At 43.9% G+C, this 26,047-nt stretch overlaps 1 protein-coding gene across 1 annotated transcript in view; it reads right to left on the bottom strand.

Annotated features, from left to right (window-relative positions):
* pappaa (pregnancy-associated plasma protein A, pappalysin 1a) overlaps window positions 1-26,047 on the bottom strand; it is a gene marked incomplete at its 5' end in the record, with an annotated part of 79,459 nt that overhangs the window by 14,946 nt on the left and 38,466 nt on the right. The window contains 9 exons of the mRNA XM_084572594.1: window positions 2,206-2,321; window positions 2,612-2,759; window positions 3,886-4,123; window positions 4,235-4,436; window positions 4,682-4,865; window positions 12,418-12,589; window positions 16,866-17,079; window positions 17,257-17,392; window positions 17,772-17,882. Coding sequence (XP_084428720.1) covers window positions 2,206-2,321; window positions 2,612-2,759; window positions 3,886-4,123; window positions 4,235-4,436; window positions 4,682-4,865; window positions 12,418-12,589; window positions 16,866-17,079; window positions 17,257-17,392; window positions 17,772-17,882 — 1,521 coding nt within the window. The remainder of the gene's footprint in view (window positions 1-2,205; window positions 2,322-2,611; window positions 2,760-3,885; window positions 4,124-4,234; window positions 4,437-4,681; window positions 4,866-12,417; window positions 12,590-16,865; window positions 17,080-17,256; window positions 17,393-17,771; window positions 17,883-26,047) is intronic.

The raw sequence follows: 26,047 nt of genomic DNA, 5'->3' as shown, positions 1-26,047 counted from the left end.
TGGGGACAAGAAAGGTTTTTTTTTTTTTTTAGATATCGTGTGAAGAATCTGATTCTGGAGGGATTGCTCCAAAGTTTGTTGGTATCAGTTCCTACGACAACACTCTTTCTTCATCTTATATCTCAGCCAAGTGTCTGTATTGTTTCGTTTTTGGGGATTTATTGCATTTTATATATTTGCAGAAACTTCAAGGTGGACCATGAGGGATACCTTTAGCGTTAGCGTGATCACAAATGGATTGCTATACGTGATTGCATATCTCCTTAAGGAAAGTTTCTGTCTTGGGATGTTTGACTTCCTAAACACAACCTAAAACACCATATCTTCTCTAACCTCCCCCCGTCCTGGTCCGTGTCTGAAGCACTCACCCCCCTGACCCGTTCGCACAGTTAGCCTCGCACGCTTACTATGCAAGTTACGTGGCGGGCTTGCAAATTATTCAAGAGGCCCTGCGTGCCACCAAAATGTGTGTCAGAGCTCGTATCCGCAATGAGAGGACTCGGGCAGAAGAGCGAACTGCGGGAACCGCAATCAGGAACACTGCGCTCCCTTCCCGCCAAGCCGGTTGTCAACAAATAACAGTCAAGTTGCCGTGCCAGTTTGCGGCGCATCTCTCTCTCTCTCTGTGTCTTTCTTGATTTGCAGCCACTTCCAGGGCTGTTTTCTATAACTCTGCGCCTGACGAAAGCGGGGGACCTTCGACTATATATTAGGTTTGACAAACAACAGGAAATTAAAAAACTGCAGTTTGGAAACAATGATCGTATTGTGCGTAGATGTCGTTGACTGTATATGGCAATGGTCGAAATTACTGTGACGTTACGGATAGGTGTCCTGAAGAGCAGCTTTGAAGCTCAGTGTGGGTGACGGTCACCACCTTGGCCGTGCATGACTCCACTGTTTTCAACAATAGGCTATGATTGGACCTGAGGCAGGCTGATGACGCCAAGGACCGACAGATGGAGCTAACTGTTTTAAAGGAGGATTGTCAGGTGTGACTGTGCGGCAAACGCTTTACATTGCTCACGGGTCTTTTAGGAAAGGCCTCTTAGCAGAGTTTTGCTGCTAAAGGGACCCAGGGAGGTCAAGACGAGCTCTGCGCTCGCTGTACCACCATCACTTCCCTGACTCCTCTTGTGGTATCCACTGCCCCCAACGGCACAGCCTCAGGTCTCAAATTACCACCAGGCACAAATCATATCAATTACACAAATCCATGAAAAACAGATCATTTCATGTCCACGTGGCCCAGCATCCCCCCTTCTCCCAACATCCACCACAAAAAGCTGCTGACTCAGTGTAACTCTGAAACAAAAACAAAAGGCGTTGTAGGGGAGGGAGGGGGGGGGGAGTGAAAAATACAGCGAGAATTACAAAGTGTTCCTTTACTCGGCCCGTGGCTTCTCATCTCTCCCTCTCTTGTTACTAAACCTGATGCTCTTTAGTAAGATCTTTCTCCGACTCTACAGCTAAAAGGGCATTAAGCTGACAAAAACACTTAAATTGCACATCAGTGACATTGATCAAGTTGAAAGGGGAGAGTAAAATTAGAAGAGCGGGGGATAGTCTACACACACACACACGTTCACGCCGTAGCCCTCGCACACACACCTCCTGACCCCACCGACAAGGTTCATACATATCTCAAGTGACACCGGGGGCTGTGTGAGTGGCACCCATCAGGGCCAAGGTGAACAGTTCAGTGTTAAATGACCTTCCCAACTGTAACCTCTGACCTCTCGGGCAGTTTGAGAAAAGATCACATTGTCTGTTAGACCAAATCAAGTCATTTACCACTGAGCATCGGAGGTTTAACGATAACTACAGACTAACCCACTCTTAGAAATTTATTTTGTCAATGTTTTTATTTCTTCTCTTCGCGAGACACCTTTTAATTCATCCTGGAAGTTAGTTTACATGTCACATTGGAGGCCAGGAGTGAAGAGGGCAGCAGCGTGTTATTGTACTTCCTGTCAAGAATAGAATAAAATGTTTCAAGGGTTGCCATGCTTCTAAGCCAAATATTTACATGGCATCAGGCACCAATGCTGGGCAGAAGCTGCCATATTGCATTGTTGGTGATAGAGCCAGGATGTAGGCACGACACGTGAAATTCCTTGCAGGAGGGCTGTGGATCGCAGAACTTTGTGAAGTGCGTCTGTCAGAGCAGCGAGGTCGGGACACAAATACGCGCACAAAACGTACCTTGACTTTGGGCGGGTTCCTCCAGTGCTCTTTCAGCACGCTTTCTACCGTCATGTTGCTAGGCAGGATCACCACGTCGTTGTTACCCTCCCGGCAAGTCAGCTCGCACTCCTCACCTGCGTGTGTTTGTGCGAGACACACAGTTTTTTTTTTTTTTAAATGAAACCAATAAAAGTCTGAACAAAACAACGCCCGGATGAACGATATTCCAATATATTTTTTCCATTCCCAACCATTGTTTTCAAATAATAGTGACATTGTGCGATATTCAAAAAGCTAGGTTACGCAATGGGCAATGTTGAAGCAAAACAACGCACTTAACTAAAGCTGTGAGTAATACAGACAAAGAAAGATTATGTCAGCAGTAAGAAAACAGAATGAAAACGGTAAATTTGTGTATACAAACCTATGCCATGTCCCCGCTTGCATGAGTACTGAAGGCTGTAATGGAGGTTTTGAGGTAAAGAACACTGGCCTTTGCTCTGTGGGCAGAGGCGGAACGACCCTGTCCAGTTTCCATCCTTCCTACAGCGGATCGCGTTAGACCCCGCAGCCTGAAAATAACACGTATATTGACAGACAAACAGTTACACACATACACGCACACACGGGTACACAAACACTACCAGGCCAAGGACATCGTGATGGCATCCCGTTGCAAACGGGGAAATGCAATCCAATTTTTATCAGGCATCCAACCCACAACGCCTGAGAGGCAGAACAGATTAAAAGGTGTATACATTTCAAAAGTCTGTGGCAGCAGGGCTATTCTGGAAATCAATAGCAATCTAATTAGCATGGCGTCAAATTGAGTAGGGCTAAGGGAGACAGGCATAGTGAGGCCAGTGTATAATGTATCAAATAAAAGACTGCAGGGAAACAGGGTGGATTTAGGGTAAACTTATTTTTCACCCATTAATTAGCCTGATATTATCAGCTGTCAAAAATATTTTGATGCTTTCCCACAAGAGTAGACTATAACAATGCGTCTGTAGTGATTTTCATAGATTATTTAAACAAATTACTAATATGTCATTACAGAAAGCTGACTTCAGGCAACAGAAATGGCTTTATTTTGATTATACACCGATCAATCATAACATTATGACCACCATCCTAATATTGTGTAGGTCTCCATGTGCCTCCAAAACAGTTGTGACTCATCAGAGAATGGACATGGGCCTTCTGAGGGTGCCCTGTGGTGTCTGGCAACAGAATGTTGTTAATGGGGGGGCTTTGGGTCCTATGGGTTGAGGGAGAGGGGCTTCCGTGAATGGGCTTGTTCCAGAGCATCCCACAGATACTTAATCAGTTTGGGATCTAGGGAAACTGTGTGTGTGTGTGTCGGGCTGCTGCCACCAAGGAGTGTCATTGCTATGGGGTGGGGTGCCTGGTCTGGTCTAGGTGGGTGCTACATGTCTAAGTAACAATCACACAAATGCCAGGTCCACTGAATTGTGACAAGATGTTCAGCGCTATTTACTTCTCCTGTCAGTGGTTTTAATGTTGTGGCTGATCGGTGTATTATTCTCTAATAGCACATGTTGAGCCGCAAAGACAACAGCAAGGATGCGAAGGAGAGAGAAAAAGAGAGAATGTCTGCTTTTTATGCTCACGACAAAAAGAAGACAACAACATTGGTAAAGCAAGAGTAGAAGGACAGGAAAGAGATGGACAGACCTGCTTGCATGGAGGGTGCAGCAGCCTCACCGTATGGGCAGAGCCTCCTGCGGCGGCGGCGATAGCAGTGTTACCGGGAGGACCAGAGCAGTTGAGTTTGCAGACGCTGTCGAAGCGGAAGCCGTCGGTACAGTGATAGGAGCCGTGGAAGATGGCAGGCGGGGGATCACAAGTCACGGGCTCGCATGCCCCCTCCAGCCAGCTGCCGTCCTCCGTGCACTGACGCTTGAATGCGCGCCTAAGGAGAAGGAAGATGATTAATGGAATCAATTTTTAGGCCTCGCTTTCAGCTTTTCTGATGAAGGGGGCAAAGTAAATCAACAGCACGCATTTCGGTTTCTTTCCTCACCTCTTGGGTTTGTTGGTGACGTGGTAGCCCGGCTTGCACTTGTACTTGCAGAGCGTGCCCACTTTCAGGCCCGTTTCATTGCAGCGCTTCGTCTGCAGCACGGCGTTGGGAACGGGAGGAGGGGCCGGGCAGCGGAGCTCACAGAGAGCCTCGGGGAAGGACCACAGGCCGTCTTCGAGGCAGGTAAGAGTGTTGTTTGTCCCTGGGGAGAAGAGACAAACGATGAAATATTGGGTTACAGGTTCAAATTAAGAAACCATATACTGACTTTCAGTTATTACACCATCACAATAAGAAATTTGCAGCAAAAACATTTAATCAGTAAAAAAACAAGTACAAATAATCTAATCGAGGCTGTATTTTTATAGCAAACTCGACAAAATATCTTTCAGGCTTGAAAATATGTATCTGTCAATACATGCGTGAATGCTCCACTATGCATCTCACCTATGAGCTGGGCAGGTTCTCGACACTGAAAGGTGCTCTTGTTGCCGTAGGTAGTTCCCTCTGGGAAGGTGAAATTGGCAGGATGAACATGGTATTTGTCTGGCAGACCACAGTCCACAGGCTCACATGAAACGTGTTTGTTCCACTGCCCATTTGCACAGGTTATGGTCACTGAAGAGGCTGGCTGGAAAATAAGACAAGGCATACTGTAAAGTGATGCCAGACTGATGCCCCGCACGCATCCTATAAATGTTTACCTCACACACAAAAAAATAAATGACTACAGCGATTCAGCACTCACACCAACAAGTTTCTAATCAGCGTGTAACCCAACAAAGCTTGATGGGGCTTAGCTTACTGTATGTCAGTAAGCCTCGCAGGCTACTCAGCAGCTCAAGTAACTGCTGATAGCATTTGTAAGGTCAAATCATGTCACTCAGACAACTGATATCCAACAACTGCATGATCAGCCCTAACCCAAAACAGATTGACTTCATTGGAAGAGTGACAGCTTCGGAGAAGCGCACAACTGGAATACCGACCTCTGAAGATTTATCCCCCGATTTATCCTCCGTGATTTACTCAGCATAGACATGATACCAAGAAAGGGTTCGTATTCAGAGAACGGTTGATCATTTTCAAATTACTTACATGCAACCATATTTATTTAATACAAAAAAGCCATACTTTGTTGTTGGGTGGCAGACAAAAGACAGCAAAAGTTAAACTGCGACTGCACAATAATTAAGTGAAGGTTAATTCATAAAATATATGCAGCACGGCGTAGTGATTGACATCAGATGCGTGTCAACAGAAAAAAAAAAAAAAAGAGACTTTTCCAGTGCAGCTTCCTGTGCAAGCTCCTAAAAATTAAGACAGCCCCCCTAACGTTTGCAAGACTACAGAGAGCATCCTGTGTGACTGGGCTGTTACATGTTCTTGGAATGTGGTAGGAAACTGGAGAACCCCGAGGAAATCCACACATAGGGCGAACATGCAAAATCCACAAGAAACCGACTCAGGCCAGGAGGAAAACCAGGCCGTGGTAACACCACTCTACTGTGACGGACAAAGATGGATTTTCAGCACAGTATACGTGCTGGTGTAATAGATTACCATCCCTTCAATTCTCATTATAGTATGACCTAGCAAGGTTTGACTGAGACTTTCAAATGCCACATGTTTGGCATTAATTGTGTGTGTGTGTGTGTGTGTGTGTGTGTTTGCGACCACTGTGTGCGCGGATCAGGTTCAGGAATAGTCTCCGAAAGATTTTCCATTAAGGACACAGTATTTTCCGGTAAACAAGTTCCTGACAACATCATCAAGAGCAATCAGAAAAAGAAAAAAAAAAATTGCAAACACTACAGTTCAAAATGTCAATCTCTTGTTCCTGACCTTTTTTTTCGGAGCAGAAAAGCATAAATCTCATCTTGGGTCTACTTCCTATTAGTAATAACTCTGATTCCTGTAAATGATTTGGCTTGTAGTATGATATTTGCGGAGATGAGACCAAAATGGGAAGCCACTGCATGATCCAAACCTCAACCGTTTTCAACCTCGTCCATTAAATAGCACCATGTAACGCAGCAGGAATGCTTAAATTGAGATCCGCGCCAAGAAAACTCACAACAAAGATGTTACAGCTCAATCATGTCGATTTTTCCCTCTCAGAGCAAAAAAACCCCCAAAAAAACAACTGTATTTTTTACCATAAATTATATTATACACCTGTTTTGGTTGACATTAATTGCACACATCTTTTTAAAGAGAGGCCAAATTTTAAGGTCACACAAGCTGGACTCATTTAAGATTATGTATCTTATTGCTTCATAACCTTCTCTCTCTTCCCGTGTATATCTGTCTTTCATCTTGATCCCATTATATGATACTGCATAACAGTATCAAGTTCCCCCAAAATAAATAAGCTCCTTTCATATTTGGATATCCAACAAAGTAACATATGCATTGCATGTGAGCGCCGCCTGAAAAATAACTGGGGAGAAGAGTGAATGAGTCATCAGTCGTAATGGGAGGCCGTGCAAATAGCCCGCGTGGAGAAAATGGGGAAGCATCAATTTGGCGGTTATATACTGACTTTAAACATGTGTGCAAATCGTATGTTTGCTAAGTTACAAGTTCAAGCACGGGGTTAGATTAACCGCACAATAATTCATGGGACATGAACTGTTCTTCTATTTAATCAAGTAAATGTCGCCACATATTGCTGCAGAAAATATTTTTTGCACGTTTCATTTTAAATTGACAACTCTACACCCTCAAATGCATAATGACGATGTGAAAATTTTAGTAATTGTAGTAACACTGTTTGGAATCTTTCATTCATAAAGTTTTCATTCATCTTCTTTGCATATAACTGTCTGTGAGATGAGACGAGAACTTGATCGAAGTAACTGGAAGAACACACGCGTATAAAAGGCCTCACTGTTCACAATTTGGTGAGACAGAGGCCACTTGAATTAGAATTTTCTGTGTAAAGCTCCATGCATTGTTTGGCACTGCTTATCACGTGCTAATGCCATAATAGACCATGGTGGCGGTAGCATCATGTTCATCAGTGTCATCAGTGTCTTTAGCATGATGGTACCGCAACCATGTTCTTACCATGGTTTTCCCATGATTTTCGGCTGCTGTAAAGGAAACCTGTCACATAGTAGGCGTGAACTGAAAGTGGGGGGATGATTAACCTTCCAGCTAGCCTGGAAGTCAGACCAAATTCTCCGTTCACAATTTTTTTGGTCTGGAACCTCTGCTTTGGAAACTGATTATAGTCGGGCCAATCAAATCATCTGGGCGGATGCAGTGACGGAATGAAGACTAGCAGTGACGTAGCCATACAGCGCCGTGGAGTTTCTTTTTTTTTTTTTCACCCAACACAATGGCTCTGATTGGTTGTAGGACTATTAAATTGCATGTTATTGGCATCATATTCCTATCAGGGTCGTACAACATTCATAGAATTGAGTCTGGCTACATCAGGCTGCCTTCCAGCGTGACAATGGCATGAAGCATACAGACAAGACAATTATAAAGATTTGAGCGTCACCAGCATCACAATGGCCTGGAGTGTTGGAATGGCTCTAGGACAGGCCTCTGACTGTCCTTGAGTGGCCCAGCTAAAGGCCAGACTTATGTAAATCTCAAAGGAGCTCTGTAGAGAGACCTGAAGATGGCAGTCCACAGAGGCTTCCAATCTGGTGTGATGGAGCTTGATACGATCTGCCAAAGCTGCCCATATCTAGGTGTGCAAAGAATGCAGAGACTTGCCCAAGATTAAAGGACGGAGTTGGGAGTCCGAATACTTTTGGAAAAAAAAGAAGAAATTAAGTCTACATCACTTTGTCACTGTGGGGTAATGAGTGCAGATCAGTGGAGAAAAAGGCCAATTTTAGTCATTTATGAAACAACACAATAAAGTGTGCAAAAAGACGTATAAAAACTTCTCTGAAGGAAGCGTACGTATAGGGTTGCACGCATGTGTGTGTACGGCCGTGTGTTTAAACGTGTGGGAATTTTCCTTCCTTTAAAAAATTTACAGCTGACTGTTTCTCTTCCAGTAGCAACTTTAACAACCTCTGGCTACTCGGCCTAATTCAAGCCAGACAGACTGACAGACAAATGAACCAAAAGACTGACAGATTCATGTTGTCAGCTTCGGTGTTTACCTGAGCTGGGACAGCGGATGAAAAAGTGTGGTATTAGCGCAGCTGCACACTGATGAAGATGAAATACGATAACAGTAAGTAGTAGAGTTAAGTATAATTTACTATGGCCCAGTACTTATGGAAAAACCTGTTCGGAAAAAGGCTTTACTTAGAAGAATTCACACAAACAATTCTGAACAAGAAAAGCGTTCATTAAAGAAGCATGTTGCTGAGAATCGAACTGTACTCAGAAGCAGACGTGCTTCCAAGTACATAAAAATCCGGGAGGGATTGTTTTTATTATTTTTATGTAAGGATCGGTTTCTACAGAGAAGATTCCAAACCACCATGTGAGAGTTGTTGGTTTGAAAGCATAGTTTGCATTAGCAAAACTTTACAATTGTTGCAGTGCAAAATCTGAAAAAGAGAGTGTCTCTTTTCCCATCATTGATGCAAATATGCTATCTGAAGGCGGCACAGTGGCGAGGTGGTTAGCATTGATGCCTCACAGTGAGAAGGTTCCGGGTTTGAATCCATCAGCCTTTCTGTGTGGAGTTTGCATGTTCTCCCTGTGTCTGTGTGGGTTCTCTCTCCGGGTACTCCGACTTCGTCCCACCATCCAAAGACATGCTAGTTAGGTTAACTGTTGCCTCTAAATTGGCTGTAGGTGAGGGTGTGAATGGTTGTCTGTCTCTCTGTGTTAGCAACAGACTGGCAACCTGTCCAGGGTGTATCCCACCTCTTGGCCGATGATTTTTGCAATCACTTTGACGAAGCCCGAAGAGGGTCTTTCGGTCAAGGCCAGGAGAGCTTATTCTAATTCAGACGTGCAAGTGCTGTTTCATGTTGGACGATGATCAAACCTATAGAGCCCGTTCAAGGACGGGCCTATGCGAAACAGACGTTTCAGTGCCAGCACTCCGTGTTCTTCCACCATTTAAAAAGGGACAGAATGATGGGAAAAACAGACATCAAAACGACACACATAAAAAAAATCAACCCAGTGAGGGAAACAGATTTGTTCCCGAGATAGCGTTATCTTAGAAGGTGGTGTTCCCAGAACCACTTTGACATCAGTGAAACGAGAATGTAATTGGCTAATGAAAGGAGACAAGCTTGTGCTTCACGCTGCACTTTTCAACCTTAGTGTCGATGTGTGCATGTGTCTTCGGAGGGACTTGTTTGTGTGTGGCTGGAAAACAGAGGGAATGAAACAAATGAAGAGATGGAGAGGGGACAAAGAGATTCTTTGGTTGTAATGTTTGTTTAATTCTATGTTGCTGTTGTTTCTTTTAACTTTTGCTCTTGAAGCATAATGAATAATAATGAATCTGGCCGGATCGATGTATCTGACTCATTCCTTTATTACATTTAATATGGAAAGTGTCCAGTGCGTCTGCCAAATGGGCATTGTTCTATTTGCATTCTACTCTTAAAACTAAGAAAATTTCACGTCAAAATTAATCATTTACGTCGAAAATTGAACTAAATAGCCGTATAGCTTACAGAGGGTTGTAGAAAGAACCTCATACTGCACCAATTTTGGCATGGATCAGCCAATTCTTGCTATAGCAGGGCGGGGATGGAAATTTATCATGTTAATTATAAATATATTACGCTGTATTATATCAATCTAGTTTGCGGATCTTACATTTTTCCAAACCAAAATTGCTGGAACACAACCAAGTAGCTTCTTCTGCAGCCTTTCGTGCGGGAATTGACGGTCTCCTACCTCCTACTTGAAGTGCCTCCTGATTTAGTTTAGCCAGCACTTGGCTAATTTTAAAAGAGGGCAAAAAGGTGAAGTGTCAGTAGAGCTAAGAGGGGCAGGTGACGCCTCGGCAGACAGTCAGCGACTTGTGAAAGGTCCCGCCTATCACTCAAAGTGGCCACACCCATAGTTTTAATCATTAATACAATTTAAACCGGTGAGTTATGTAGAACTACACCCTAGACCATACCATTTTTTTGTACCAGGCTGTAAACATGTTTACTTTTCCTGTACAGTAAAGTTAAGACTTTTGACATGGAGGTCTACGGAGATTAACTTGCATTTGGAGCCAACCTCTCCTGACGTCGGTAGAACACAGGCAACTCTAGCCAGTGTAGCTTAATAGTGGCTCAACCTGCTGAATAAATATGCAGCCCAAATGGTAAAATACACTACGATTAAATTCAAATGCTGAAGGTGTGAACGCACCCTTTGGAACTCATTGGGTTCCTACTTGCAAATTACAGATTCTTGCATTGCCCTTGGCCCACCCGGAGAGGTTGTTGATTGTACGACGTTTTGCAAAGTTAACCTGGTGCTTGCCTGGTTAGGAAAATTATATGCTCACTGTATATGCAATTGTGCAAAACATTATTCTTTCAAACTAGCTGCAAGATGCAGACTTCCCACCAACGAAACTGACTACATGCCTTTCAGCTGAGTGAACGGACGCAAAAAGTTATTCCTGAACAACAAGTCCTCTAAATACCTTTGAACTGTCAGTCATCATTTGTGCCAAACATTCGGAGTCCAAAAAAAATTGTATTTGGCATAGCTCGACTTCCTTTTCTGTTCTTTCCCGGCCCCCCCTTCACCCCACTTTCCCCGTACTTTCCAGCCTCTCCCACTCTGAAAAGCATAATTTATCGCTAAATGAATTGACATTGATGAATAGCCACATAGTGCACTGTCAGTCAAAATCTAACGCAATTAGATATCTGCTCAGACTCAATGGGGAAACCAGTCCCAGGGACTGTTGATGAAACCGCGCTTGCCTGCTCGCACGTTTAGATTTGCGTGCGGATACACGCTACCTGGGTACATATGGGGCATTTAGTGGAGGAAAAGAGCCGGGCCAAACTATTTTCTGACCCTAAAAGCCCCCAAGTTGACACACATCACAGCAACAATCGCAGATGCTGATGTCAGAATTATATTGTATGTTTTCTTAAATGTCAACATTTTATACCTTTGTGTAAATTTACCCTTTCTTGCCGTTCACTCGCCTCTTTTCGTAATTTGTACTTGCACATAACCTCACACGCAATCGCGCCAATACATACAGCACAGGCATGTCTTTTCCACTCTAAAATCCGCACAAAAAAACAATACACTAATAAAAATAAATAAAACGTTGCTTATTTCTGAATGTCTCTGGGGGAGCATTAATAGATTGTCTTGCGGACAGATTTACATAGCCGTGGACATGGATAGAGTGTTTATACAGCGGCTTGCCCTCAATCCGAAAGATTTACGATGTGGTCTAACTATACTGTATGTTTGTGTGTTTACCCGCGGTGTGTATGCATCTGTGTGTAAACTATATCCGCGTTTCGTCTTGCGCTCAACTGCGCGTGTGTGTGCTTTGGTATTTACACAAAAGCATTAAATGTATGCCGCTTTGGGGCGGCGGTAGCAAATCTCTGCCCTTTAACAGAGACTTCAATGTGTGCGAAACGAGCAGAGATGGAGCGGGGTGGGCGGGAGGGGGGGGGGGGGGGGGGGGAGAGGGAGCAGACACTATGCTATGATGTCATCGTCCCGGTGGAGTAGCAATACAAAGTGACTGTTTGAGGTGATGGTGCAGCGTGCTCAGCAAGAGACTAAACACTTTTATGTCTGTGCTTGTAGAGAATGAGCATGTGTGCGTGTGTGCGCGCGTTTGTGTGTGTGTGTGTTTGCGTATATGTGTAGCGTGCTAGCAGGAGGAGGGGACCGGGGCTCCACTCCTCAGTGCAGTACTCATCTACCTGGATGTTTATGATGTCATTCTCTCTGGGGGCTTGCCGTGCCAAGCCTAGTTTTCGCAGGTGACAAAATAAACGCAGAGACAGAGAGGAGAGCAGCTTGTTTGCGCTTCTGTCTCACGGCCATTTACGTGCTCGAGTTTGCACCGCCGCCTGTCCGTGTGTGCGTTCACAAATCTGTGTTTGCGTGCATGCTCCATATGCTGCAGAGATGCTTTTGCACTTAAGTGTTTGCATGTGTACATCCATGTGTCCGTGTGCCTCTTTGAGCACCGAGCTCTTTAACTCTGCGCATGTGTGTGTGTGTTTAAACACGTGTGTTTGTGCGTTCACCTGGCTCTTGATGAAGTCATCATCCTGGTGGACTTGCAGGACGTATCCAGAGTTGCAGGAGATGGTGCAGCGGTCTCCGTTGTAGTGGTGGCCAGAGCTACTGCACTTCAGCTCTGCATTGCGGGTTGAGGGCTTCTTGCAGACGATGGCTTCGCACGAATAATGTACACAACTACGAGGGGTTGTGTGTGTATGTGTGGGTGAGAGAGAGAGAGAGAGAGAGAAAAAGAGAACGGAGAGAAGAAAAAAGAGCTCAAAACCCCATTTTAAGTTACAACCAACATAAATTTTGTGAATAAAACAACACTGCAGACCCTCAAACATTCAATCAGTCACACGTTTGCTCGCAAACAGACATGCTACGCTTTGAGTCGACCACATCCATCCATCAATGCCTGCTTAACATATCAAATCAATAAACCACATGAAAAGGGTGTCTGTGTGCACATAGTTGGTGAATTAAGAGCAACAGGATAGATTGTGCGCAGTCTACAACGAAAAAGGGTTTGGCCACAGGTCTATGTTAGTAGCCTGATGGAGAAGGCATTTAATGCTCTTGGAATGCTTGGATGCCCAAGGCACCTTTTTACAACAGTCCACATTCTACAGTATAGGGTTGCCTTATGAAGCAGAGGAAGAAAGAGTGAAAGAGAAAGAGAGGAAGGTATAGGGACCACAGAGAGAGAGAGAGAGAGAGAGAGAGAGAGAGAGAGAGAGAGAGAGAGAGAGATGTAAGAAAATCCAGGTCTGGAGAAACCTTGTTAAAGTTGCTCCCTCAAGAATGGAATCTCTATTTTCCTGTTTTTATCCATTAATTTTCCTGCCTCTGTTGCAGACATAATCTCCCCTTGCTTTCTTTTCCTCTGAGATCATTAATGAGGCAAACCTTCTATCAGTACGTCCTTCACTTTCTTCCTCTCTGTCCTTCCCATTATGTCAGCTCATGCCGGACGAGCGGCTAAAGCTGTGCAGGTGAAGGCTGTTTATAAAGCGCAAGAGCAGCAGTCCCTTGTGTCTAGACTGTTTGAGGACAAACCAGGGAAGCCTAGGAGCCTCCTCTGCGGACACTTAGGCTTTGAACTTTGCGGTTTTCGGGTAGTCACTGTGGAATTTATGACATAAATTACAATTAACTACCTGGAAAACTATCCCCCTCCCCTGCAAACGAGAATACAGTAACTCCACAAGAGAATAGTGTGCATGACAGAGTGGAGAACAGAACAGAAAAGAGAGAGCAGAACAAATATTTTTTTTTTTAAACATCCTTTGCACACTAATTAACATAACCCCAACTGTTTCTGATGCAAGAAGAGTTTTGATGCAAGAAGCGAGGAGAAAACAAAAATGGTGCCTGAAAAACTGAGACAAAGGGGGAAAACATACATGTGCTTGCAAGACAAGCATGGAACATAAAACTGAGTCATGTTAATAGCTCCTGTTGTTAACAACTCAGGGAAAAAGGGATGTGGTGTTTTGTGGAGGCATAAGTATTACGGGAAATATGCTGCTCGGCCCAGGAGAATGAGAGAAGGAAAAGCGGGAGCAGGAGGCACAAAAAAGGGGAGAATTGAGGAGAAGGAGATGGCAGACGGCGGGAAAAGGAAGATGACGTGAAAGCAAAGGGATGAGAAGACGGCACGGGATAGAGGGAGGTGTAGAAAAGCATGGGAATAAGGAGGAAGTGAAGACGGAGCGAAGCAAAACGGAGATGAGAGACACGCCATTTGGAAAAGCGGGATTCGCGGAGGACGGGAGGCAGATGATGGATTGGAGCTGATTAATGAAAAGAACCAGATCAATGACATAAAGAGACATAGAGGCTGAGCCTGGATTCTCTACTAATGTTGTAAGGACCACCAGTAAATAATAACTGATAATACTATAATATAACACTGAGCTTGTAGCATGTCGAGAACGTCTGAAGATGGGCAGATGCCGTCATATGAGCTTAATGGTTTTCAAGAGTTTCTGGAAATTAGTTGAAAAACAGAAAGAAAAGTCAGCACAAACTCTTGGAGAAAGTCTGTGTTTGCGGCAACAAACAATTTCCTGGCTGATGCAGATACACAGCAGTTTTAATCTATTTAGGTGCTCTTGGATGTCTCGCTGGCACACAACAAAAGCCACAAACAGCCCTATCTCTGCACACAGAGCCCCCTGACCAGCCATTCTTTGTGCACTGCCGTGTCTATTGGTGCATTTCCCGTTAAAGGGCTGTGGGAGCATCATCCCTGTGAACTGCCTCATGCATGACAGTGGTGTGGAAATTGCTAAATTGTGACTCGATGTGCGTGCCTGTGTGGTCTGGTTTTGCTATGTTTGTGAGGAGTGGCTTGACATCATGAGGTCTGCAGTTAAAGTTAAAGGTAGGGGAGACTCGGAATTGGTAGGTAAGTATGTTTTGGTGATGATTTCAGTGACTATTAATGTTTAAGTTGATTGGTTCAGATGCTGACGTCGCAAATCCTTTTGTATCAATACTTCGATGACTGAGTGACAGGCCATTTAATCGATTAACTCAAGTCAGACTTGATAAAGCTGCAACTGGCAGCCTCGCTGTTTAACAATTACACGAGAAACACATCCATGTGGAAAGATTCCACATGGACGCTGAATCGGGATCATTTTTATGCAGCGTGCACTTCGGCCGAACTCAATACCAAACAAACCGGGGCGGTAAACAAGATTTAAAACCTGGAGGCAGCGCGGCAGCTGTGTTGTTGGAAATTTGCAGAGCTCAGCTACAGGTCCAAATTAATTGTAAATTTCCAGTCACTTTCTACTCGTTTCCTCCAATTTATTTACTGTTTTAGCCGCAGCTATGGGCAGAGGTCTAACATTAAATAGCTTGTTGGCGTCATTAATTACAACAAGTCTCTCCGTCTTTCTGGCTCAAATGCTCAAATACTGTGTCTTATTATGTCTTGTGAGTATGTTGTAGAGAAGACTGTTTGAAGTTTGAGACCAGTGACTCTGACGCATGGTCTTCTCATTGTAATACCTTGGCTGAAATGCTGTAACTCCTTCACAGTGTCATTTGTTTACTCCATACTGTCATTCTACTACTGCTTCCTCTGAGCGCAAGAGCTGTGATTGGTCCGCTTGGTAGTAGCTTGTTTCCGCTTTAGTATTCTGGGCTGCTTCTCCATCTCTGCAATTTTCGAATTGATTGTTTTGGATCAATAAAAAATTGGTAAAGCCGTTGCCATTGTTGAAAGTGTAGCAGGAACTAGAAACAAAAATGAATCCGACTGGCAAAAAAGACACAGCGCCGACTAGCGTTTGGCCAGACTAATGAGCTCACAAGTATAAATGGCTCGCACCGGCGTTGGCTACACGCGTAGGTTACAGTGTCTATGTCCTGCAGAGGTATAAACTCCGCTCAAGATTCATGACACGCCAAGCTCACAGTTGAACTCATGGGCAGTCGATAAACACCTATGACCCTAGGTTTTACAATGCAACCTGTGCAACAGCGACTTTTTTAAGCCGATTCAGTACGTTGAATTGGCAATGAAATCCGTGAGTCAGTGTGCGAGATCGTGGACTGTACACCGATCGGGCATAACATTATGACCACTGATAGGAGAAGTAAATAACATTGACCATCATGTGACAATACAGTGTTCTGCTGGGAAACTTTTGGACCTGGCATTCGTGTGGTTGTTACTTAGACATGCACCGCCCATCTAGACCAGACCAGCCACCCCCACCCCATAGCAGTGACACTCCTTGATGGCAGCATCCATCCCCAGCAGGATGCAGCCTGACACAGGCACACACACAAAAAAAGCTTTAGGAACAACTCAGAAAACATGAAGAACACCACCAGGTGTTGACCTGGCCTCCAAATCCCATAGATCCCAAACTGATCAAGTATCTGTGGGATGCACTGGAACAAGTCTTATCCACAGAGGCCCCTCCCCCCAACCCATAGGACCCAAAGGCCCCCACTAATAACATTCTGTTGCCAGACACCGCAGGACACCATCAGAAGGACCATGTCCATTCTCTGAAGAGTCTATTCTGGAGGCACAAGGGAGACCTACACAATATTAGGAAGGTGGTCATAATGTTATGCCTGAACAGTGTATGTGCTAGCTTTGTAGTGTGTTCAAGTGAAAGCTTTTGGTCCAGATACACGCAGCGCGAGGCGATGCCAGTCTTCCTTTGTTGCTTTGAAGTACGTTTGGTATGTCCGTGCTTTAAGACATATTTATGATTTTGGCTATTTTAAATAAACTTGACAGCGAGGTTAGAGCTAGAAGAGGTATAATTTACAGTATACGTGTGTGCGGGTATGTGTGCGTGAGAGAGAATCAGCATAGTTGTGTAGATGCGCACAATCAAAGAGTGATTCCATGTGCACACATTCAATTCTGATCCCTGTGTAACATAACAGTATGTAAGCACCATCTGCAGGCGTGTTCCATTCTCCTATCACTCACCTCTGCCCTGTGGGGTTGTAGATCTCATTGCTCTGGCAGCTACTTATTGTGATGGGGTCAAAAGACTGGAAAGAGCGCAGGCCCACGCCAGAGATGGCCACCAGGCGGGAGGCAAACATGACAAGGATTGCCTTGGTGTGGTAAAAGGGCAATGACAGGTCATGGCTCACGGGGATCACCAAAGGGTTAGTGCGGCAACTCAGACGCCACTCACCTGTGGAGAGAACATTAGGCCAAAGAGCCGAAGACAAAATACACATTAACCCAAGCTTAAAGGTGAACAGGGACAGAAAAAATGGAAAGCGGAGAGGACTTAAAAGCAGGCTGGTGCAAAAAGAGAAAAGGCAACGGTGGAATCATTTGGACGTCTGGTACATAGGAGACATCTCACCTAGACTATGGATGCCCTCCTTGGTGTCCACCAACTGAACAGTGATATTACACTGTGTCTGATCAATGTAGCCGGTCCCATCAGCAGCCAGGTGTATAATTACTGCTGCTGCCACCATGGGATGAGAAAAGTGTGCCTGAATGAAGAAAAAAAAAAAGATATTTCAGTGTAATTCATCAATACCGACTCCATCTCCAAGGATTCTTCTTCTTACAGCTTCCAGCACATCGCACAACTTTTCTGTTACAACACAAATTCTATCTGGAATTTACATTTATTTCCCTTATTTACATGTTTTGTCAAATTGGTGCATAGTTCTTCTCCCTTGTGTTGTTTTCATTGCACTCTATCAGCCACTACAATGGTGATGAAAGTTGGGCTTTCATTGGAACAAATCCTCCCAACCAGAAAATTAGATTCAACTATAAATACATAGTCTTTAGACTCAATATATGGAGTTTTAGGTGATTCCATAAAGTCTTGCCTGAGCTACATTTCATGGATGATGGTCTTACCTTCAACCAATAGGTAGAATATCCCCAAGAGGATTGATGGGACTCACGACAGGGGAACCATGCATACTGGGAGACTCCATCTGATAGATCGAACACCTTCGACTGACACGTCTGGGGGAACATAAATACATACAATAGTTGTCAATAGGTTTCCCAACTTCTCTCAATCAAAAAGTAGAAAGACAACAGACTAGGTTTCAGTTCAAATGGGCGGATGAGTTTTTAAGTAGTATACAAAAGAAAAGCATACATTTGATTACAGTGTGAACCTTTGGCAGTGCTCTGACCCCTGGTTTTCCACAACTGTCAGCTGTTAGTCGGCTGTTGGGAATGACGTGCGGCTGACGTGCATCGTGTGCAGCGCTGTTTGTTTGTGCCTTGTCAACAAACTCCTGTCATGTGTCACACAGCCCAGATCTCTCTCCTCTTCATCTCGCCTCTCTAAGTCTGTTTTCTGCTTGTTTCGTGCGCTCGCCGTGTCCCGACATTTTCCAACTCTGTCACGCCCCACCTGTCAACTGGAGGCCCCCGGAGAGTACGCGTGATCGTGTGCGGCGTCTGAATTTGTCACCTGCGCCCCACGGATGACTCATTTAAAATAAAATGTGACCGACTTAAGAAAAAATAAATAAATCCATTTTATCGATCGGTTAATTTAATACAGCGTGCAATCAGAACTTAAAGGTAAGTCGTTTCAAGTGTCCTGGAGAACTTGAAACTGTCCTTCTGCGGATTTGGGCTGTCTCAGTTGCTTCGTCTCTTCGTGTAATCCCAGACTTACTCTGTGATCAGAGCTCTATAGGGGCCACACCATCTGCTGCATGACTCTTTGCTCTTCTTGTTGCTGAGTATAGTTCTTGGTGACTCTGGCTGTGTGTTTTGCATCGCATTATGTGATGGATAATAGTCGGATGTATTCAGAAATAGTGCTATTTAGCGGAACACTGACTTGCACAATAACAACTACTACTACTGGTGAAATGCAAAGTGAAGGCAATGCAAACTCTATCTGCACTGGGCTAATTCTGCTGTAACCACAGTCCTAAGAATAATTTATGCTCTGTCTGAAATGCATATCATGCCCATATCGGTGGATCTCTATTAAAAATATTCCTCTTTGTTTATAGAGGCCGACGACAAGAATTACATTTGATTACCGATGTGGTCAAACAGCACGGCTTGAGAACAGAAACAGTAACCAATCAAAGGATCCCCATCTGGGATTTGTGTCCCACGCACCTCATTAGCCACATTTGCATTGTGAGGCATGTTTGGCAGGGTTATGGTGAGAAGCAATGCGAGGAAAACAAGACTGTGAAGAAGCCCACATTCATTATAATTACACAGAAAGCGATTAGATGGATGGCAAAAGACCGTTGCGCAATAGAAAAACACAGATAAAGGAGAGAGAGGACACACGCCCAAGGACGTTGAGTTTCACCCGGTGCCCTGAGCTAGTGAAATGAGACACCAGTAACATGAGAGTTTTGCTAGAGAGGCTACTGTAAGATCCTGCCACCGTGGAAAACTGGCCAGACCAGCTATCTCTACATATATCTATCCCCTGGATCTGTTGACGCGACCTTTTCCGCTCACCGCTGAAGCGGCAGAATTGACAAATGCAGGTGACAAAAACACCTGAGATAGGTGGCCGTGAGACTTTATGCGCAGTCGTGTAGATCTCACTTCAGATTATCCCTCCACGGTTTGTGGTTACCAGAAAATATAGCGATTTGCCAAATTTTACTGTCGAAACATGCAAAGTTCACTGAGACCAAGTGTTATTTTGTTCTTCAACATTGCAACATTCTTCAACCCAGCCCATTTGTACTTGGGTCTTGCCTTAACAAAAACAAATTATATAAAAAATCTGTCCCTAACTGTCTGAAATGATTAGCTTTTGTGATTTAATATGACTGTGCGGCAGGGCTTGCTGGTAAACTGAAGTCAAGAGGACCTGTTTCCGTTTGCTAACCCTTCACTGGCAGGGCAAGTGACAAAACCTTTTCCATGTGTAAACTGATGACTTCTTCATGTAAACACAGGTGGCACTAGCTACACCTTCCTCCGCACCCCTCCTCCTCTCATCCTTTCCTGCCCTCAAGCAAACACCACACCACCACCCCTCCCTTCGCAAAGCATCACACCAGTAGGAGGAAATTCACAAGTGGCCCATGGCTCATTACACTTCCTTCTACCCTTCCCCCCCTCACCTCATGCTATGGTTATAATCAAAAAGTACATAGGAGATATAGATATACATATATATTTTAAACCTTCATCTTTCTGGAGGTCACAATGCACTAGAGCTGGGACTGACTTCCGGTCCATAACAGAGCTAACACAATATGATAGACATTCTTGTTCACCTTATACACCTATGGGCAAGTTAGAGTCTCCAATCAACCAGACCCAAATGTCCAGTGGGAGGCAGGAGCAGCTCGAGGAAACCAATACAACCGGGAGAACATTCACAACGCTCTGGATTCAAAACCACGACGCTCTCGCTCAACTGTGCTCAGCTACACCACGTTGCCACTAGAATTTCAGAATCTCAACATGTCCTGTTACTTTTAAACATTGCAAATCTTTAAACAATATTTCATATAATACAATATTAATGATTTCCATTTAAGTTTTAGTTCAAGGTGAATTTAAAACATAGAATGGCCATTTTGAATTTTGGAACAGTGTTTTCTACCAAGTTTCATGCCAATTCTGCTCTTTCTTTATATATTCTTTTCAGAACATCTTTTGTAAATAGTGAAAAACCCTTTTGAGATGTGCTATTTTTTCTCCTTTTACAATTAGGGTTAGGCTTCATGGTTAGGGTTAGGGTTAGGGTTAAGGTTTGGGTACCTTGTCACTCTTGGCTTTAATTTGACGCACTCTCAATCTCATTATTAACCCAAAATCACCAATCTGTATGTCACTGTATCAAAGAAAGCATATACAAACGTGGACATAACTATGAATTTGCGCTTAATGCCGTTAAACCTGACATGATGCCATGTCCTATATAAGTATATAAAAATGCACATTCAGTCATTTTTCGCTATCCGGATGAAAAAAAAAAAAAAAAAAAAAACATTTCAGACTGCTGGAGATCGTAGATGGAAATTCTTGCGTACTATGATCAGGCGTTATTCAAGGACTGTGGTACATGCATTCTCAACAGTAAGTCTCCAAGGATGGTGAAAGGCACGTGCATTGATTAATGGACTGAGGAGAGAGGGATGGGAGCCCAGAAACATTTATGGCACTCACTTTATCACAGGTTCGGTAAAGACATCTGATCATTTTACAGTGAATTTTCAGGTTCGCAACATATGGCTACAATTATTGATATGCGAAGGCAAATGTAGAAGAAGCTGTGTCACCAACATCTGCACAAAGCATTCCGGTATTACTTACTCCTGCATAGAGAATGTACCGGTTCTCGACAAATATGGCTTAGCTTACACTGGTGAGACCCATTTCATCCCCTTTTCACAATCTATTTCGGAAAGTCTCCAAAAAATTATGTTTTTACGACTAATTCAGGTCTATGTTACTGGTCTCTTTGGCTAATATCCACATTTATGACAACTTCAGAGGGTGCATTTATATATATCACCCATTTACTTACGAGCAACTTATGCCTGGCGATACCCTTGAGTCTTAGAAGAAAGACGAGTAATGTAGACAGTAAACAACGGATAGTTTTTTTTGGTTTTTTTTTTACCACAGATAGAGAATTTGCTGAAGCAACTTTTCTTCAGAAGAAACTTAGAATCACTGGACAAGCTGAGGTCTTCTCTGATCTTGTTATCTGAAGAACATTTAAGTTTTACTCAACATTACGTAGAGCCAGGTAACGATTGAAGCCACTGCACTCAGCTTCAGAGTTGCTCTAACGGACTCCTATGGGTAATGCTGAGAGAGTTCATCCATCTTTATACACACCGAAACAGGCATAACATTATGACCACCTTCCTAATATTGTGTAGGTCTCCCTTGTGCCTACAAAACAGTTCTGACACATCAAAAAAGGACATGGGCCGTCTGAGGGTGTCCTGTGGTGTCTGGTAACAGAATACTGTTAGTGGGGGGCCTTTGGGTCCTATGGGTTGAGGGGAGGGGTTTCTGTTGATCAGGCACGTTCCAGTGCATCCCACAGAGAGTCCAAAGAATCCATCATGAAGTCTCTCAGTCTGAAAACACGCAAGGAAAAACACGGTTCCCCACTGTTGTTGGCAGGGTTGAAACTTGCTGATTAAAATTGTTACAAGTGACAGGAAACTCTAATGTTGTAATGGTTGAAAGAGATTTAAACATTACAAGGGAGCTCATTACCAAAGAGGCAAATGGCATGACTATTTAGCAAAATAACTAAACAAAAGGGATGAGTTGTGATAGCCTCTCAGACCCCCACTTATTCTACTCATGTTCCCCCTTGCATTGATTCATAAAACAGACGTAACAGTCCCTGTTCCCAGCCCTGTCTAGGATAATCGCTGGTTGGATGACGTCCAGAGGCAACATTCTGTTAGAAGAGTGGTGCGGATGCTCAGCTTCGTATTTTTAATGAATGAAGAGTTACATTTATGAACTACACTGGAGTCACTGCGTGGTGGTCATGCTGTAAGAGTGTACCGACCACATGATGTGACACCACGCCAGGGGTTTACATCCCGACTCCCATCTGTGGTTTGGTTTGGGCAACAATGGCACTTTGGTTAAGGTTAGAGATTAGTGGTTTTGGTTAAATGTGTATTAACATGTTTTTTATGTATTGAGACAGGCCTTAAACTTAAACCAAGAGCTGCCACGCATCACCACCAAAAATGGCCATCAACAACATTTCCTCAGAATCCTGAACGAAAATAGATTTGGAACTTTTCCTTAAATGCATATTTGCCACTGCAGCTCTTCTAGGTACAATGCTAGGTACATTCTGCAAGTCAAATGCTGAACTGTCCAATTTAGAACCACGCAGAACCTCGTCTTCTCTGGAAAACAATAATAGCAACACTGGAGATGAGTTGAACTCCTTAGCTCTGAAATACACGCACAATTATGCACAACCATACACATTCACACACACACAGCTACACACATGGTCTTAATATTTACCAGCTGGCTAGTCAGACTGGCAGACAACAGCAAACCCCAGGTCTGTAGACACAAACTGGTGTTTGTAAATCACCACTTCAGATAAAAGGAGAGCCAAGTGTCTTAAGCCAAGGGGAAACCAAAGGAGACAAAGGTGAGGAGAAAGAGAAAGTGCATCTGTCAGACTTATTACCCGAAAAATATGCCTCTCCTGAAACCGTTCATTAAGAGTATAAAGCAAAACATAAACTTGAAAAGGGAAAAACAGAGAGGGGAGCTGTTAGCAAAGGCAGAATAATGACAATAATAATGGCTTTAATAGCATCATATAACTCAACAACAGCCTTTTCCCTGTGTGCCAGGCTGAAGTCAGATCACCTCTGTGCACATAGCACTTATCCATGTACAAACATGTAATCCGACTCAAATGGAAGCCATACACATGCTGTACACATGCTGCATCCACCTTGGCTTGGATACAGAGGTTGAAGCCTCCAGACTTTCAAAATGTCCGAGCTTGGATAGGAATCAGTAAACCTCACAGCCACAACCACAAACATGGGCCATATGTTCTTGAAAGAGCTAATATCAGACGTTTAGGAGGCCCTGCAAAGGTCCTCTCTATATCAACCAGAAACTAGAGGCTGGTCCAGGAGCGTGAGGAAGCTCTTAACTAACCTCAGATCACCTCAGTTTCCTGGCAGTATATACTCTTTTTGACTTTACTATGCAGTGAGCAGAACACAACAGCACACGTGTACATCCACACACAGGCAAACATGAAGATGCTATCGTGACAACATAGCGTTTCACGACCTACGCGTCCTATGAGTAAGAACAGTAAAAAGTTTGCTCATAAAACTATTTTGTTGTCAGTAGCTTAAGCAATAAGTGACTACAGCAACTAAACATTCATTTCGAGTCATCCAGCGTCATCAGCAACGGTAGGCGAGGATACCTGCTGAGCACTTCCATGTTTATTGGTTGCTCCAGGGTTTGTCCTACAACTTTGCAAAGTCAGGCAGTGACCTAGTTCTTTTTTCTTTTTTTTTTCTGGATTTGTGGAAATTTTGGACACATGCTAATTAAGAGGTGACTTTTGTATGAGGGTATTTAAGCTTTTACGGCACCTAATAGAAATAAAAAAAGAAGTGTTTCATCTTTTCTATTTCTCCTGCCTTTGTCAGGAGGCACACGTACAAATCTGAAGACTGGGCACTGGAAGCAAAAGTGAGCATCTGTGAGGCATTTGTGGCGAGGAAGAGAGAAAAAGAAACAGAGAGAAAGTAGCATGAGTTTCCAAGCACCATCCCATGGTTTACTGGAATGCTGGTGAGCGCCTGGTGTGTGAGGTAATGTCCTGTCACCCAGACCCACCCATACCTACTGGAGCTCACCGTCTCATTGGTCCGACGCTAATGATGGGCGACTTCCGTAGCCTACTGAGAACGGGGCAGTAAAAGTTAGTGAGTGGGTGCAATTATGCAGTTTGCCTATCCCAGTCTCATCAGAACAGACTGTGAGTAGAGACTGGGTGGTAGGGAACACAGACCGCAAACTAATGTATAGGGATTGGTGCGCGTACAATGCCAGCAAGTTGAAAACAGATGGGTTTGCGGAGAATATAAATGTCCCTCAGTCAGTGGCCCCCTATGCTCAATAAAACAGTGCCAAAACCCTGCGTATTAACAGCTTGAAAATGTTATGGGGGGTCATCAGTGCCATGAAAACATACACCAGCTTGAATGAGGTTTCCACATGGCACGACCACAATAATAACTGAAACAGGAACGAGGAAAAGAAACGCCATCCCAGAGGTTTCTTTTTTATGTTACCACATGCTTATGTCACTGGCTCGGTGCCTGATGGGGACTTTGTGGTTCGCAGGAAATGTTGGTGAGAGAGACACTGTCAGAAAAGCTTGCCTTCCTGCACTGCTGAAAGCAACAGCTCAGCTACTGTATGAGCTTCAGTTTTTGTGGGCATGTGCATGTGCGTGTGTTTCAGCTTGCGCAACAGTTTTTTTTTTTTTTTTTTTTTGCATGGATATGTAGAGGAAAGTGTGTGTAAATGTCTATGTATCCTGTGCAGTAGCCTGTATGTAGTATGCACATATCCTGCACTTAGGTACACTGAAACTAGGCCAGTTTAACTTTTAGCTTTATTCTTTAACTACCCAGAATAATTTCTTTTACCTCTCTACTCTCCCTTCCTTCCGTCTGAAGCATTATTTACCTGAAGACGGATGCAGCGGGGGCTATTTAATCCAGCCACATATGTTTGTTTTACATCTCAAGATGGGCGAACTTTATATATAGGCAATTTCTTGCAGCATGAGAGGACTAAAATGTTATCCCTTCTGTTGCTTATGTATAATTAAGGTTAGTGTTCTCCAGGGGTGCCCAGGGGTTGCGTCAGAGATTGCCTGGGCAGCGGACCTCTCTGGAGAAATCACCTGGCTTGCTGTTTGATCTTAAAGTTCGAATGCACATGCACGCTCCCCACTCGTCTACACACACGTATGCGAAGGCGAGGAGGCTGCACACGTACCTGGATACACACAAGGGCACACACATACGCATACATACGCACACACAAAGGTTAGTTGCTAGGGCCAGCTCTCCACTCCAATTCCCCTAGAGCAAGTTGAACTGGCTCACCATATTCCACGGTGTGGTAGTGGGAGGACATTATGTTCTGCTCCACAAAGACAGCAGTAGTACATTTCAGTCCCCTATGGACCTGCCCTATAATCCTGTATGGAATCGGTACCGTGCGCCTGTGTGTGTATACGTATGCGTGTCTGTGTGTGAGCTTGATCAGGAAAGGAAGAAGAATGATTTTAAACTGGCTGAAGTGGTGTTATTACATTCACAGGTAGCCCTGTATTTGAGGTCTTACATTTAATGACACACACACACACACACACACAAAACACAACTATTAAACCTGGCAAAAATGGTTACTTGGCAGTTTTGTGATCATTTATGTGTCTCCACTTTATTAACTTCAAACATTGTCTGCTGTCCATATGGTATTTTGATTGGATCAAACAGCTCATTTCAGGACATTTTAATGTGGGAATGGCCAACAAGAGCGGTTTTGGATCATTTTCTGCTTTCATAATAATTTTTATCCCGTGATGTATTTTCATTCGAACGCGCTGAGACTGTCGGTCAAAC

Source organism: Chelon labrosus (assembly GCF_963514085.1).
Source record: "Chelon labrosus genome assembly, chromosome: 22".
NCBI classification, from domain to species: Eukaryota; Metazoa; Chordata; class Actinopteri; order Mugiliformes; family Mugilidae; genus Chelon; species Chelon labrosus.
Note: the sequence above shows the minus strand (reverse complement) of the source record. Positions and strands in the feature narration are given on the sequence as shown.